This window comes from Heterodontus francisci, chromosome 13, assembly GCF_036365525.1.
Source record: "Heterodontus francisci isolate sHetFra1 chromosome 13, sHetFra1.hap1, whole genome shotgun sequence".
NCBI classification, from domain to species: Eukaryota; Metazoa; Chordata; class Chondrichthyes; order Heterodontiformes; family Heterodontidae; genus Heterodontus; species Heterodontus francisci.
This window is the reverse complement of record NC_090383.1, coordinates 92,528,848-92,546,797: the sequence shown is the minus strand read 5'-3', so window position 1 is coordinate 92,546,797 and position 17,950 is coordinate 92,528,848. Positions and strand designations below refer to the sequence as shown.

Sequence of the window (17,950 nt, the reverse complement as noted above, 5' to 3'; positions counted from 1 at the left end):
GGACACAGTCTCAGGATAAGAGACTGAGATAAGGAGAAATTTCTTCACTCACAGCATTGGGAATCCTTGGAATTGTCTATCACAAAGGGTTGAGGATGCTCCATTGTTGAGTATGTACCAGGCTGAGATAGATAGATTTTTTGGGGAATCAAGGGATACGGGGAACTGGTGGGGGAAAGTGGAGTTGAAACAGAAGATCAGTCATTATCACATTGAATGGCAGAGCAGGCTCAAGGAGCTGTATGGTCTACTCATGCTCCTTTTTTTATGTTCGATGATCTGTTAATCTTAATTAAAATGGTACTGCTAGCCTCTGCATCTCCTTGTGGGCATGAGTTTGCAGCACAAAGCTGTATAATCATATCAATTGGTAGGTAGAATAAGACAGCCATGAATAAGTAGGATCCCCTTGTTCCCCAAACAACTGAATCCTGGGGGCCAAGAACAATCAGCATTTAAATCTGCATTGCTCTCAATGCAACCTAAGCCTTAATATATCAGTGCTCCTCCAGCAAGCACCATGCAATAAAAGCATGCAGATGCTTGATAAAATATAATGTGAATGTAAACTCTTGAAAGGATAAAAAAATTACTTAAAATACAAATTACGGAGCAGGACAACCAATTCTTGGTGATTTTGTGCTACGTTTTGAGATCTCTACTGACTTTGATATAAAATCCCAGACCAGCAAGATAGATTAATGGGAACCATTCCCACCACTTGGAACATATGAAAATATTGTTTGCACGATACTGAGATGGTGTTTTTGAAAATTAATGCATAAATGGCAATATCCCAATGATCTAATTAACACTTGTTTGTTCTGTGTTATTTTACAGGGGAGTTATAGGTAAACAAGGATACCAGTGTCAGGGTAAGAAATGGGTTTTAAATTTCTATTTTAAAGGTTATTGCCGTAATACACTTACTGTTCTTTACAGTTTCCCTGTTCTATTTCTGTTGACTATGACTTTATGACAGATGCATGCTGAAACAAAACATAAATCAGCTAGTTTACATGGATTTCTGATAGGCTGAGTTTGAATTTGTGAAATTCATCACTATGTCACTTTGATGAGGGACCATGTGGTAACTGTACTTTAATAATACATGAAATAGGCTGCACAGTCTTGAAAGCCCAATTGAAGTGTTTACTTTTGCCAAAAGAACCCTGATTAAATGACAACTATGAATGTCTCTGATGGGCTTTTTTGCTTTTAGCCCATTGCTTGATGGAGTTCTCCTCAGTGCCAACAAAATAACTTCAAGGCATTATTCATAAATGTTTTCAGCATGTATGTTCCTGCTTAACCAAATTGTAAAATTCTCCATCTCTTGAAACTTCCAAATGTGACATTTGCTAATGGAAATTGTTAGTAATAAAGGATATATTGCACCACTAGCGAATTATTCCTGGGTTTGGTTATACAGAGAAATAATCTTGGGAGGTGGAGACAGTGGGGGGTTAAAGATTCTCAATTTAAAATCCTTCAACAGAGAACAATTGAAAAGGTCTCCTGCCTCAGAGGAAATTCTTTACTGTTTTGTGATGGTAGGTGCAATTTTCTGGGGACTTTCCATTTAGGACTTTCTGGCTAAAAAATACTTGCTTGTGTGGCATATTACGGGAGACTGTCAGGAACCACCTGTCATTTTTCTGAGGGGGACATTAGCATTCTTCCTACTGCTGAATGCTATTCTCTGAGAGGAAACATAAATGGAAAACTTGTCACCATGTGGGAATCAGCTCTTTGATGTTGAAAGGAGTTTAATGTTTAGCCATTTGTGGGAATTTTTAAAGTGCAACCAGTTACTCAAGGGTACAGGTAAGAATCAGCTCAGATGGCCCAAGGTAATTCTGCCAAGCCATTGATAGTCATGAAAATACATTAAAAATATTCAAAGAAATAAATGAATTCAGTAACTCAAAGCAAATTAACTGCTTGACATCAGTAAGATTAACGGATTATGGTCACTGTCAGTGGACAGAAGGGATGACAGGTGAATGACAGAGCAGATTCTATTTTACTGAATCTATTTACAGAAGTCTGTTATCAGTCAACTAATCTTCCGTCGACATGCTTTTTGACCTTTTCTGATCGTTTTTTATATTTTAATTAATTAAAAAGTAGGTTGGCAGGGAACGGTTTATTCACTATTCAGTCTTTCACGTTTACATACGATTGTCCAATTAATAAATCAGACATTTCTTTAGAGAGAAAAGAGCCTGCTACTGTTTATAAGGAATCAAGAAATCCAAAGACACTAATTAACAAAGATTGCTTTGTTTCATAGGTTTTTTGGCTTTCTGCATACTATGGATGTTGAGAAATTGACCCTAAATCTGAGATGTGTTGATAAATGTTGACAAACGTTAAGAAATCATTAATTTTACTGACATATTAATGAACTAGTGCAGCAGAGGAGCTCTTTTTCCAATTTGGCTGCCATTGTGATCATTGCACCAACAAGAACATTGGGCATAATTACAGCCTCTCGTCTTTCCCAGGATATATATTGTTTGATGGATTTTAAAATATTTTGATAATATTGAACAAAACTGTTCTTATGTACACAATAATCAGCTTTTTTACAAATTGAAAAGATGAAGGACCAGGTTCAAAAGCAGAGAGTCAAAGTAAATCAGGAGTGAGTGAAAATGGCTAGACTAAATATAATAAACCAGCTATCAGAACATAAAAGATGCAACTCACGCTGCATTGATCCACTCATGATATTAGCTCCTTCAAGTAAGCCAGAAAATGTCAAGGTTCAGAGTGTAAACCTTCTATTCGTGTCAGAGGTCAAAATCCATAAATGTCTCTGGTTTTTAATTTTGCCCACAGACTAGTAATGATACTCATGCAATTTATTAACTTTATATATTAAAAGAAAGAAAATAAACAGCAAAGAGAGCAAATGTAACAAAACCCTGATGACACTTTCAAATGATAGATTTGGTCGCTTGTTTTGGTTTAATGTTGTTACATTTTTGGTTTCTCACTTTGATATTCAGTGATGTTTAAAGCTGATGGTGAACATAAGTTTTTTTTATTTGAATTTACAGTCTGTACTTGTGTGGTGCATAAACGATGTCATGAACTTATCATAACCAAGTGTGCTGGTTTGAAGAAGCAAGAAGCCCAGGATGAGGTATATATTTTGCATGGTGCAATTGAACATTGTTTCCTCGTGACCTTGTCCTTCTCGACCTGTTTGCAGCCTTTGACACAGTTGACCTCTTCCTCCAACACCTCTCAACCATCATCCATTTGGGTGGGACTGCACTTGCCTGGTTCCATTCTTATCTGTCTAATCATAGCCATGGCTTCTCTTAAAAAGTTAAAAACTGAAAGGGGGCAATCACTTTGCTGGGAGTGTACTACAGGCCTCCAAACAGTCAGGGAGAGATAGAGGAGCAGCGGTGAAGGTAAATCTCAAATAATAGGGTAATAATAGAAGGGATTTCAACTTCCCCAATATTAACTGTAATAGTCTAGACCTCATCGTCACAAGGCGAGCCTCCTTAAAATCACACGCAGCTTCCACAGTGCGGACTGCGACACCAACCACTCCCTGGTGTGCAGCAAGGTTAGACTCAGACCAAAGAAGTTGCATCATTCCAAGCAGAAGGGCCGCCTGCGCATCAACACGAGCAGAATTCTCATCCACAGCTGTTACAAAAATTTCTAAATTCACTTGTAACAGCCCTTCAAAACACTCCCACAGGGGATGCTGAGACCAAGTGGGCCCACATCAGAGATGCCATCTCTTCTTTTGGGCCTCCTTATCTCGAGAGACAATGGATACGCGCCTGGAGGTGGTCAGTGGTTTGTGAAGCAGCGCCTGGAGTGGCTATAAAGGCCAATTCTGGAGTGACAGGCTCTTCCACAGGTGCTGCAGAGAAATTTGTTTGTTGGGGCTGTTGCACAGTTGGCTCTCCCCTTGCGCCTCTGTCTTTTTTCCTGCCAACTACTAAGTCTCTTCGACTCGCCACAATTTAGCCCTGTCTTTATGGCTGCCCGCCAGCTCTGGCGAATGCTGGCAACTGACTCCCACGACTTGTGATCAATGTCACACGATTTCATGTCGCGTTTGCAGACGTCTTTATAACGGAGACATGGACGGCTGGTGGGTCTGATACCAGTGGCGAGCTCGCTGTACAATGTGTCTTTGGGGATCCTGCCATCTTCCATGCGGCTCACATGGCCAAGCCATCTCAAGCGCCGCTGACTCAGTAGTGTGTATAAGCTGGGGGTGTTGGCCGCTTCAAGGACTTCTGTGTTGGAGATATAGTCCTGCCACCTGATGCCAAGTATTCTCCGAAGGCAGCGAAGATGGAATGAATTGAGACGTCGCTCTTGGCTGGCATACGTTGTCCAGGCCTCGCTGCCGTAGAGCAAGGTACTGAGGACACAGGCCTGATACACTCGGACTTTTGTGTTCCGTGTCAGTGCGCCATTTTCCCACACTCTCTTGGCCAGTCTGGACATAGCAGTGGAAGCCTTACCCATGCGCTTGTTGATTTCTGCATCTAGAGACAGGTTACTGGTGATAGTTGAGCCTAGGTAGGTGAACTCTTGAACCACTTCCAGAGCGTGGTCGCCAATATTGATGGATGGAGCATTTCTGACATCCTGCCCCATGATGTTCGTTTTCTTGAGGCTGATGGTTAGGCCAAATTCATTGCAGGCAGACGCAAACCTGTCGATGAGACTCTGCAGGCATTCTTCAGTGTGAGATGTTAAAGCAGCATCGTCAGCAAAGAGGAGTTCTCTGATGAGGACTTTCCGTACTTTGGACTTCGCTCTTAGACGGGCAAGGTTGAACAACCTGCCCCCTGATCTTGTGTGGAGGAAAATTCCTTCTTCAGAGGATTTGAACGCATGTGAAAGCAGCAGGGAGAAGAAAATCCCAAAAAGTGTGGGTGCGAGAACACAGCCCTGTTTCACACCACTCAGGATAGGAAAGGGCTCTGATGAGGAGCCACCATGTTGAATTGTGCCTTTCATATTGTCATGGAATGAGGTGATGATACTTAGTAGCTTTGGTGGACATCTATGAGTCAACTTTGACCACCTATGACAAACGTGCGAAGAGAAATGCAGACTGGTTTCAATCTCATAATGAAGAATTGGAATCTGTCATAGCCGCTAAGCGCATTACACTGTTGAACTACAAGAAACCCCCAGCGAGTTAACATCCGCAGCACTTAAAGCAGCCAGAAGCACTGCACAAAGAACAGCCAGGCGCTGCGCAAATGACTACTGGCAACACCTATGCAGTCATATTCAGCTGGCCTCAGACACTGGAAACATCAACAGAATGTATGATGGCACTAAGAGAGCTTTTGGGCCAACCATCAAGAAGATCGCCCCCCTCAAATCTAAATCAGGGGACATAATCTCTGACCAACGCAAACAAATGGACCGCTGGGTTGAGCACTATCTAGAACTGTACTCCAGGGAGAATGTTGTCACTGAGACTGCCCTCAATACAGCCCAGCCTCTACCAGTCATGGATGAGCTGGACATACAGGCAACAAAATCGGAACTCAGTGAGGCCATTGATTCTCTAGCCAGCGGAAAAGCCCCTGGGAAGGACAGCATTACCCCTGAAATAATCAAGAGTGCCAAGCCTGCTATACTCTCAGCACTACATGAACTGCGATACCTGTGCTGGGACGAGGGAGCAGTACCTCAGGGCATGCACGATGCCAATATCATCACCCTCTATAAAAACAAAGGTGACTGCGGTGACTGCAACAACTACCGTGGAATATCCCTGCTCAGCATAGTGGGGAAAGTCTTTGCTCGAGTCACTCTAAACAGGCTCCAGAAGCTGGCCGAGCGCGTCTACCCTGAGGCACAGTGTGGCTTTCGTGCAGAGAGATCGACCGTTGACATGTTGTTCTCCCTTCGTCAGATACAGGAGAAATGCCGCGAACAACAGATGCCCCTCTACATTGCTTTCATTGATCTCACCAAAGCCTTTGACCTCGTCAGCAGACGTGGTCTCTTCAGACTACTAGAAAAGATTGGATGTCCACCAAAGCTACTAAGTATCATCACCTCATTCCATGACAATATGAAAGGCACAATTCAACATGGCGGCACCTCAACAGACCCCTTTCCTATCCTGAGTGGCGTGAAACAGGGCTGTGTTCTCGCACCCACACTTTTTGGGATTTTCTTCTCCCTGCTGCTCTCACATGCGTTCAAGTCTTCTGAAGAAGGAATTTTCCTCCACACAAGATCAGGGGGCAGGTTGTTCAACCTTGCCCGCCTAAGAGCGAAGTCCAAAGTACGGAAAGTCCTCATCAGGGAACTCCTCTTTGCTGACGATGCTGCTTTAACATCTCACACGGAAGAGTGCCTGCAGAGTCTCATCGACAGGTTTGCGGCTGCCTGCAATGAATTTGGCCTAACCAGCAGCCTCAAGAAAATGAACATCATGGGGCAGGATGTCAGAAATGCTCCATCCATCAATATTGGCGACCATGCTCTGGAAGTGGTTCAAGAGTTCACCTACCTAGGCTCAACTATCACCAGTAACCTGTCTCTAGATGCAGAAATCAACAAGCGCATGGGAAAGGCTTCCACTGCTATGTCCAGACTGGCCAAGAGAGTGTGGGAAAATGGCGCACTGACACGGAATAGAAAAGTCCGAGTGTATCAAGCCTGTGTCCTCAGTACCTTGCTCTATGGCAGCGAGGTCTGGACAACGTTTGTCAGCCAAGAGTGACGTCTCAATTCATTCCATCTTCGCTGCCTCCGGAGAATACTTGGCACCAGGTGGCAGGACCGTATCTCCAACACAAAAGTCCTCGAGGCGGCCAACATCCCCAGCTTATACACAGTACTGAGTCAGCGGCGCTTGAGATGGCTTGGCCATGTGAGCCGCATGGAAGATGGCAGGATCCCCAAAGACACATTGTACAGCGAGCTCGCCACTGGTATCAGACCCACCGGCCGTACATGTCTCCACTTTAAAGACGTCTGCAAACGCGACATGAAGTCCTGTGACATTGATCACAAGTCGTGGGAGTCAGTTGCCAGCGTTCGCCAGAGCTGGCCGGCAGCCATAAACGCGGGGCTAATGTGTGGCGAGTCGAAGAGACTTAGCAGTTGGCAGGAAAAAAGACAAAAGCGCAAGGGGAGAGCCAACTGTGTAACAGCCCCAATGAACAAATTTTTCTGCAGCACCAGTGGAAGAGCCTGTCATTCTAGAATTGGCCTTTATAGCCACTCCAGGCGCTGCTCCACACACCACTGACCTCCTCCAGGCGCTTACCCATTGTCTCTCGAGATAAGGAGGCCAAAGAAAATAAAAGTCTTAGTGCAAAAGGCTTAAAGGGTGGGGGGGGAATTCTTAAAGTGCATCCAAGAGAGCTTTTTGAGCCAGCACATAGAAAGTCCTACAAGAGAAGGAGTGGTACTGGACCTAATCTTAGGGAATGAAGCCAGGCAAGTGGTGGAAGTGTCAGTGGGGGAGCATTTCGGGGATAGTGGCCATAAGATTTAAGGAAGTTATGGAAAAAGACAAAGATGGACCGGAAATGAAGGTACTGAATTGGGGGAAGGCCGATTTCAATATGATAAAACAGGATCTGGCCAAAGTCGACTGGGAGCAGCTACTTGTAGGGAAGTCTACATCAGACCAGTGGGAGTCATTCAAAAAGGAAATAGTGAGAGTTCAGGGCCAACATGTTTCCATAAAGGTGAAGGGTAGGACCAACAAGTCCAGGGAACCCTGATGTCAAGGGATATGGAGGATTGGATAAGAAAAAAAAGGAGGCTTATAGCAGATTCAGAGGGCTGATAACAGCGGAGGCCCTAGAGGAGTATAGAAAGTGTAGGGGGGTACTTAAAAAAGTAATTAGGAGAGCAAAGAGGGGGCATGAGAAAACACTGGCAGACAAGATAAGGGAAAATCCCAGGGTGTTTTATAAGTATATTAAGGGCAAGAGGATAGCCAGGGATAGAGTAGGGCCCATTTGGAACCAAAGTGGCAATCTGTGTTTGGAGCCGGAGGACAGTAGGTGAGGTTTTGAATGATTACTTTTCCTCTGTGTTCACTATGGGAGAAGGACAATATAGGTGTGGAGATCAGGGAGCGGGATTGTGATATACTTGAACAAATTAGCATTGAAAGAGAGGAGGTATTAGCGGTTTTAGCGGGCTTAAAAATGGATAATCCCCAGGCCCAGATGAGATGTATCCCAGGCTGCTATGTGAGGCAAGGGAGGAGATAGCAGGAGCTCTGTCACAAATTTTCAAATCCTCTATGGCCGCAGGACAGGTGCCAGAGGACTGGAGGATGGCAAATGTGTTACCATTATTCAAGAAGGGTAGTGGGGTTAAACCAGGTAATTACAGGCCAGTGAGTCTAACATCAGTGGTAGGGAAACTATCGGAAAATATTCTGAGGGACAGGATTAATCTCCATTTGGAGAGGCAGGGATTAATCAGGGATAGTCAACATGGCTTTGTCAGGGGGAGATCATGTCTTACAAATTTGATTGAATTTTTCAAGGAGGTGACTAGGTGTGTAGATGAGGGCAAAGCAGTTGATGTAGTCCACATGGACTTCAGTAAGGCTTTTGATAAGGTCCCGCATGAGAGATTGGTCAAGAAGTTAAGAGCCCATGGGATCCAGGGCAATTTGGCAAATTGGATCCAAAATTGGCTTAGTGGTAGGAGGCAGAGGGTGATGGTTGAGGCTTGTTTTTGCATTGGACCCTTGCTGTTTGTAGTGTCCATTAATGATTTAGATGTGAATACAGGAGGTATGACCAGTCAGTTCGCAGATGACACAAAAATTGGTGGTGTCGTGAGTAGTGAGGAGGAATGCCTTAGATTACAGGACGATATAGATGGGCTGGTAAGATGGGTGGAGCAGTGGCAAATGGAATTTAATCCTGAGAAGTGTGAGGTGATGCATTTTGGGAGGACTAACAAGGCAAGGGAATCTCCAATGGATGGTAGGACCCTAGGAAGTACAGAGGGTCAGAGTGACCTTTGTGTACTTGTCCATAGATCACTGAAGGCAGCAGCACAGATAGATAAGATGGTTAGGAAGGCATACCAGATACTTGCCTTTATTAGCCGAGTCAGAGAATATAAGAGCAGGGAGGTTATGATGGAGCTGTATAAAATGCTAGTTAGCCACAGCTGGAGTACTGTGTACAGTTCTGGGTGCCACACTATAGGAAGGATGTGATTGCACTGGAGAGGGTGCAGAGGAGATGCATCAGGATGTCGCCTGGGCTGGAGCATTTCAGCTAAGAAGAGAGACTGGATAGAGTCATAGAGTCGTACAGCATAGAAACAGGGCCTTTGGCCCACCGCGTCCAAGCCGACCGTAATGCCTATCTATACTAATCCCACCTGCCTGCATTAATTCCATATCCCTCTATGCCTTGCTCATTCAAGTACCTGTCCAGATGCCTCTTAAATGTCGCTACTGTTACCCCCTCCACCACCTCCTCAGGCAGCTCATTCCAGATACCCACTATTCTTTGTGTGAAAAATTTACCCCTTTGATCCCCTTTAAACCTCCTCCCTCTCACCTTAAATATATGCCCTCTAGTTTTAGTTACCCCTACAATGGGAAACAGACTCTGGCTATCTACCCTATCTGTGCCTCTCATAATGTTATATACCTCTTTCATGTCACCTCTCAGCCTCCTTCGCTCCAGGGAAAATTGACCCAGCCTATCCAATCTCTCTTTATAACTCAAGCCCTCCAAACCAGGCAACATCCTTGTAAATCTTTTCTGCACCCTCTCTAGCTTAATCACATCTTTCCTGTAGTGCGGCGACCAGAACTGCACACAGTACTCCAAATGCGGCCTAACCAACTTTATGTCCAACTGTAACATGATGTCCCAACTCTTGTACTCAATGCCTCGGCCGATGAAGGCAAGCATGCCATACGCCTTCTTCACTACCCTGTCTATCTGTGTTGCCACTTTCAGGGAACTATGTACTTGCACCCCAAGGTCTCTTTGCTCAACAACACTCCCCGTTGCCCTGTCATTTACTGTATATGTCCTGCCCTGGTTTAACGTCCCAAAATGCATCACTTCACACTTGTCTGTGTTAAATTCCATTTGCTACTCCCTTGCCCACTTTCCCAGTTGTTTTCCTTAGAGCATAGAAAGCTGAGGGGGAACTTGATTGAGATATACAAAATTATGAGGGGCATAGATAGGGTAGATAGGAAGAAACTTTTTCCCTTAGCGGAGGGGTCAATAACCAGGGGGCATAGATTTAAGGTAAGGGGCAGGAGATTTAGAGGGGATTTGAGGAAAAATCTTTTCACTCAGAGGGTGGTTGGAATCTGGAGCACACTACCTGAAGGGGTGGTAGAGGCAGGAACCATCACAACATTTAAGAAGTATTTAGATGAGCACTTGAAATGCCATAGCATACAAGGCTACGGGCCAAGTGCTGGGAAATGGGATTAGAATAGATAGGTGCCTGATGGCCGGCATGGACACGATGGGCCAAAGGGCCTGTTTCTGTGCTGTAAACTCTATGACTCTTCCTGCTCCTGCAGCATTACCCCAGTGTCACCCAAGGATCTATCCTTGGCTCACTCCTATTTCTCAACTACGTGCTGCCCCTTGGCGACATCATCCAAAAACACATCAATTTCCACATGTAGGCTGACGACACCCAGCTGTACTTCACCATCACCCCTCTCGACCCTTTCACTGTCTTTAAATTGTCCGACAGCTTGTCAATCGTCCAGTACTGGATGAGCAGAAATTTCCTCCAACGAAATATTAGGAAGACCGAAGCTATTTTCCTCGGTCCCTGCCACTAACTCCACTCCCTCACCACCGACTCCATCCCTTTCCCTGGCAGCTCTCTGAGGTTGAACCAGACAGTTCACAACCTTGGTGTCATATTTGAACATGAGATGAGCTTTCAACCATATATCTGCACGTTCACTCACATTGCTTATTTCCACGTCTAACATCGCCCAACTTTACCTCTGCTTCAGCTGCCTTTGTTAACTCTGAACTTGTACTTTTCTGACACCCCCCTGGCCGGCCTCCCACGTTCTACCCTCTGTAAATTTGAAGTCATCCAAAATTCTGTTGTACATCTTCTAACTTACACCAAGTCCCGTTCACCCATCACCCCTATGTTTGCTGACCTACATTGGCTTCCAGTTAAGCAGCGCCTCAATTTTAAACTTCTCATCCTTGCTTCCAAATCCCTCTGCAGCTTTGCCCTTCCCAATCTCTGTAATCTCCTCCAGCCCCACGACCCTTCTATATATCTGTGCACCTCTAATTCAGTCCTCTTGAATATCCCTGATTTTAATCAATCCACTTTTTGTGGATGTACCTTCAGTTGCCTGTGGCTTAAGTTCTGGAATTCCTTCCCTAAATCTCTGCCTCTCTACCTCTCTTTCTTCCTTTAAGACGCTCCTTAAAACCTACCTCTTTGATCAAGATTTTGGTTATCTGCCCTTGTATATCTCCTTATGTGGCTTTGTTCTATAGTACTCCTGTGAAGCAGCTGGGGAAGTTTTCTTACTTTAAAGGTGCTACATAAATATAAGTTGCTGTTGTTATGGCGACATGGAATAGACAACAGCCATACATTTCACTGGGGGAGGGGAATAACACAGAAGGTTGGATTTTATCTCAGAGAAGGGGGTCTTAGCAACGGGCCACAGTATTGGGGGGTGGAAGGGGGGTGCGGAGTGGGGCAAGAGTGCCTGGCCCTTTATGGGACCCCCAGCAAACCTTAACGGCGGGCAGGTAATTAATTGCCCTGCGTCCGGAATGTCATCCCTTTTACGGGACGAGATCCTGCGTCAAGAGCTGCCAGCCAATCAGAGAGCCAGCAGTTCAGCAGTGCCAGCAATTCCACTGGGAGCGGTGGCCACTGCAGGTACTACAGGAGGCCTGGGGCCAGGAGTAGCCATGAAGCCCCGGACTGCAGGTAAATGGGGCAAGCTCACCAGGGCCAGTCAGGGAGGCCCTGGCGGGGGGGAGGGCTTTATTAGAGCAGGGGCAGCCTTTGCCACCGAAGGCCCTCTGTAGGCCACAGGTTGCCCAAGCAGGAGGCCCCCCACCCCCAGGCCACAGGTGTAATGATTTTGGGTGGTCTCCCCACGTGGCGCAGGCCCTCCCCTGCTGCCTCTGATTAAATGCCAGTGGTGCGGGACGAGGCCCTTAAGTGGCCTTTAATTAACGTCCTCAATTGGCCTCTGGGCAGGAGGGCATCTCGACCTTTCTCACCCCTGATAAAACTAAGTGGCGTCAGGAAGGCGATGGGCATTCCGCACCCCACCTGCATTCCCTCACTATTTCCTGTCAGTCCCTAGAGGGCTGATAAATTTCAGCCCAGAATGTCTTTTTTTTGTTACGTTGTCCATAATAAATAGCATGATGACCTTGCTGGCTTCGCAGCCCTGCTGACCTCACTAACTTGCTTTGCCCTTGGTCGAATGCAGTATTTAATACTCACAGTGATAGGGCAAGATAGGGTGAACCTGTTGAGGCTTGATAAAAGTCCAATAAAGTTAACAGAGGGTGCAGCAGAGTGCATCTTTATCCATTATTCTAGACGTTCATGTACTATCTGTCATTGGCTCTGGGTAGCACAGTTCTATTTCAGCTCTGTGTTTCTTATAGCTGTTTTGTGTCTGAAACTGATTTAAACGCTTTGGCTGAAATGGATCTTTTCTGTTTACTTTCGGTGCAGGTGGGCTCCCAGCGCTTCAGTGTCAACATGCCTCATAAGTTTAGCATTCACAATTTCAAAGTTCCCACGTTCTGTGATCACTGTGGCTCTTTACTCTGGGGTTTGATGAAACAGGGGTTACAGTGCAAAGGTAAGAAATCCGTGATCACTTCTCCTTTTAGTGAGTTACCTCATATTGCATGGATTTGGAAAATGTCAGGAATTGCTAATGCTGATCATTTAACAATATTTTCATATAGCATTTTAGCCTTTAAAAAAAAGTATCCACTGATGGACGAAAAGGTCAGTGAGTCTGAAGAAAGAAAGAAAGGTTTGCATTTATATAGCGCCTTCACGACCTCAGGATGTCCCAAACCGTTTTATAGGCAATGTAGTACTTTTCAAGTGTTGTCACAGATGTAATGTAGGAAACACGCAAGCCAATTTGCACACAGCAAGTTCGATGGGCAGTAATGTGATAATGACCATATAATCTGTTTTAGTAGTGTTGGCCAGGACACTGGGGGGAGCTCCCCTGTGCTTCTTCAGAACAGTGCCGTGGGATCTTTTATGTCCACCTGAGAGGGCAGATGGAGCCTCGGTTTGACTTCTCATCAGAAAGATGGATTTTTACTTTGTAAACTAGAAATAAAAAGAATACAGAGCCACATGACAGATGGTATTGCTCATGCTGCCTGGGGATGTGAAATTGGATTTAAGTGCCTAAAAAACAATTTCACCTACACTAAGGCACATGGTAATATATGCTAGCCAGGCACATCAAACAATAACAGGCTTCACTCTCCTTTACCAGAACAAACCCACTGCTCTAGAATCACACTGGAAAGCAAAGACAACCCAAGTTCCTTTCAACATTGCCAACAGTCTCCTTAAAACCCTCTCCCCTACCCGCTCCACTCTCACCTTCAACAAGAAGTGAGCTTTTTTACCAATAAGATTTAGACGATTCTTTCAGCTGCCTCTGCCAAACCTCTCCTCGGACTTCCCTTGCCTTGGTCTTGAATCTGCGTCATCTTTAATTTCTCTCCTAACTACCCTTATGCCCTTTCCAAGCTCACCTTTTCCATGAGACCCACCAGTTGTTTCCTTAACCCCATTCCCACTAAACTTCTGATCACCCATCTTCCCTTCCTGGTCCCCATTTTTGTTGTTATTAACAGTTCCCTCGTCTGAGGTACTGCCCCCCCTTCCTGTCAAATCTACCACCATGAATCCCTTACTCAAAAAACTCACCTTTGACTCCTTTGTTTTTGCAAACTATTGCCCAGAATCCAACCTCCCCTCCTCTCCAAAGTTTCTGATCTCCTAAATTTGTGTATATGTTTCCTGCAACTTCATGTTTGAATCTCTCCAATCAGATTTCCGTCCTAACACAGCATTGAAATGGCCCTACTCAAAGTCACATATTATATCCTCTGTGACTATAACTATGGTGTATTATCCCTTCTTGACTTCTCTAAAACATTTGACATGGGTGACCACACCAATTTCCCCCAATGTTTTTTCTCCTTTGTCTATCTCAGTGGGATTGCCCTTGCCTGGTTTGGCTTTTATCTATCTGACTGTAGCCAGAGCATCTCCAGCAATAGCTTCTTTTCCTATCTTTTCAACATCACCTCTGGATTTCCACAAGCATCTGTCCTTGACCCTCTCAACTTACTTATCAACATACTGTCCCTCGGCAACATCATCCATAGACGTGGAGTCAGCTGTCACATGTACATTGATAACACCCAACTCTACTGATCTACCACCTCTTCCAGTGCCTCTTTGTTGTAGATGAACCACCATTTCCTCCAGCTGAAAATTCAAAAGACTGAAATCATTATAGAAGAAACAAAATATTGCAAATGCTGGAAATCTGAAATAAAATAAGAAAATGTTGTAAATACTCAGCATCTCGGGCAGCATCTGTGGAGAGAAAAAATAGAATTAATGTTTCAGATCAATGACCTTTCAGCAGACTGGCACAGTTAGAGATGTAACAGGTTTTAAGAAAAAATAGAGGCTGGGAAAGGAACAAAATGGAAGGCCTGTGATAGGGTGGAAGGCAGGAGTGAATAAATGGTAAAAGAGATGATGGTGCAATAAAGGCCTGCTCAAGTCACAAAAAAAAACCCGAGCCGAACCACTTCGGACCCGAGCCCGACCCAGCCCGAGTCCCTCCATTTCCCCCCCACCGAGCCCGACCCGACCTGACCACTGCAATGTCCCCTTTACTTACCTTCCGACTCCCAATCTTCAGGAAGCTGCAGCATGAGCTGACATGCTCACTGCACAGACTCAGAGTTTCCCTCTTTGACGTCCCAGATTCCCAGCTCAGGTAAGTTTGCTGTGTGTGTCTGACCCGGACCTGGACCTGGCCTGACCCAGACCCGGCCCGACGTGACCCAAACCCGACACATGTCATCAGGTCCCATCGGGTTCGGGTCGGCTAGTAGGCCTTTACGGTGCAAGGCCATTATCTTCAGCACCTGTCACAAACTCCATTCCCTCACTATAATTTCAACCCCCTGCCCCCCAGCCATTATTTCAGGCTGAAAAAGACCATTTACAATCTTGGTGTCCCATTCACCCCAAGCTGAGATACTGACCCCAGTCTCCATCATAAACATCAACTACCTCGGCCTCCATTACATTGTCCTTGCTGCTCCTACTTCAACCAATCTAATGCGAAAACCCTCATCCTTTATCATTTATAGACTTGACTATTGAAAATGTCTTCTTGCTGTAATCCCATTCTCCACCCTCTGTAAACATCAGCACGTGTAAAATGCTGCTGCCTGTATCCTATTCCACAGTAGTTCCTGCTCACACATCACCCCAGTGCACTTTGACCTGCATTGTCTTTCGGCACACCCCAATGCATTCAATTTAAAATTCTGTCTCATGTTTAAATCCTTTCATGCCCTTGGTGCTCCCTATCTTTGTAACCTCCTCCAGCCAGTTTGTAACATCAACTTACTGCACCAAGCTCTCTACTCCTCTGACTCTGGCCTTTTGTGCAGTACCACCCCCCCACCAACCCCTGCCTTCCCTTCACCCAACCATTGGTGCCATGCTGTCTCGGTCCTACACTCTGGAATTTCTCCCCGAAACCACTTTGCCTCTCCACTTCCTGCTCTTTCTTAAGACCATCCTTAAACCCCATCTTTTTGACCAAGCTTTTGGTAACCCCTCCCAATATCACCTTCTTCGGCTTGGTATCCAGTTTTTCGCAGATTACTCTTGTTGGGAAATTTTTATGTGGTAAAGGTGCTATATAAATGTGAGTAGTTATTGTCACTATTGTCTTCCATTGTGTTGGTGAGTGGACTCTCTGATACACCTACATCTGTATATGTGAATACATTTGCAGCAGATTACTGAGTGAAGCTCACAAATCTGGAAACAAAGTTAACAATGGGCCAAGCTGAACATAAATTCTACTTTGACAATTGTCTTACACCCAGTTAAGGTACCAGAATGGTTCCAGGGATGGAGAATTTTAGTTACAAAGTTAGGTTGGAAAAGCTGAGTTTGTTCTCCTTAGAACAAAGAAGATTGAGGGGAGATTTAATAGAAGTGTGCAAGATTCTAAGTTAGACAAGGAAAAACTGTTTCCATTAACAAATGGTACAAGGACTAGGGGACACAGATTGAAAGTTTTGGGCAAAAGATGCAGTGGAAACATGAGGGAGCACATTTTTATGCAGTGCGTGGTAATGACCTGGAACTTGCTGCCCATAAGGGTGGTGGAAGCAGAGATGATCAATGACTTCAAGAGGAAGTTGGATGGCCACCTGGGAGAAATAGACTAGTAGGGCTACGAGGATCGAGCCAGTGAGTGGGACTGACTGCATAGCTCCATGGAGAACCAGCATGGACTCGATGGGCCAAATGGCCTCCTACAGTGCCGTAAATGACTCTGACTCTAAGTAAATGTAAAAGTAGCAGAAAATTATCTGCTCTATGGTATGAAGTTTTAGGAGCTATAAATTTTAAGTTGATGTTACTGCAAGAAGAAAATTATAAAGGTAATTTTTGCATTGAAGCAATGCCTTGTTTTTCCTGCTGGTGGCAGTGTGTGACACAGTTTACTTGTCTGGTCCGCAAGCAGGACCCTGAGCTTCCGGTTGCTTGCCATTTCAACACTCCCCCCTGCTCTCATGCTCACATCTCTGTCCTGGGATTGCTGCAGTGTTCCAGTGAACATCAACGCAAGACCGAGGAACAGCATCTCATTTACCGATTAGGCACGCTACAGCCTGCCGGACTGAACATTGAGTTCAATAATTTCAGAGCATGACAGCCCCCCATTTTACTTTCATTTTTAGTTATTTTTTCTTCCTTTTTTTTTTCCATTTTTTCCCCCATTTTTTACAATCTTTTTTTTGCATTTATTTCATTTTGCTTACCCACTGTTTTTTTCAGGTTTGCACTTGCTGCTGTTCAATATTCAGTGTATTTACACCTAATCTGTACTGATGCTTTGTCTTTCAACACACCATTAACATATTGTTTGCCTTTGCTCCGTGACCTTTTGGTCAGCTATGTGGCCTGGTCCAATCTAGATCTCCTTTGTTATCTCTTGCCCCACCCCCACCTCACTTGCTTATAACCTGTGACTTTTCTAATATTCGTCAGTTCCGATGAAGGGTCACTGACCCGAAACGTTAACTCTGCTTCTCTTTCCACAGATGCTGCCAGACCTGCTGAGTGGTTCCAGCATTTCTTGTTTTTATTTCAGATTTCCAGCATCCGCAGTATTTTGCTTTTATTACTTGTTTGGTGATTGGTTGCCTTTTGTAGGTAAAGATGCCTCAGAACAAACATACGTTTCCAGATTTGTGAGCTTTGTGCTTTAGTCAGCAAATGCCAATAATTCTGCTGCAGATGTAGTCGTGTGTAAAGGTATTTTGTACCACAAAAGACTACATCATTTTTCACTGGAAGAAAGTTTTTAAGTCTTGAAAGATGAGGTTTCTCCTACCATAGGGAGTTTTCAGCCCAGGCCTTCATCAACACCACTTTTAGTCAACATGTAGGTAGCCTAGGGAGTAGGGACGACTAAGGTTTCAGCCTGGTCCATTACATAACCTCCTTAATGAAGGCAAAACATCTGTGCTTTGAGGCCATTCAGCCTGAAACAATGGCCAGCAAGGGGATGGAATCAAGAGCAAGTGCATGCAGTTTTGTTGGGAGCTGAAAATAATGGTTTCAACCTTTCAAATGTTTA

General features: G+C 44.9%; 1 protein-coding gene across 6 annotated transcripts in view; it reads left to right on the top strand.

Annotated features, from left to right (window-relative positions):
- prkcea (protein kinase C, epsilon a) overlaps positions 1-17,950 on the top strand; it is a 640,473-nt gene that overhangs the window by 395,046 nt on the left and 227,477 nt on the right. For all 6 annotated transcript variants that reach the window (XM_068045193.1, XM_068045191.1, XM_068045190.1 and 3 more), the window contains 3 exons: positions 841-875; positions 3,069-3,154; positions 12,733-12,862. In XM_068045193.1, the coding sequence (XP_067901294.1) occupies positions 841-875; positions 3,069-3,154; positions 12,733-12,862 (251 nt within the window). The remainder of the gene's footprint in view (positions 1-840; positions 876-3,068; positions 3,155-12,732; positions 12,863-17,950) is intronic.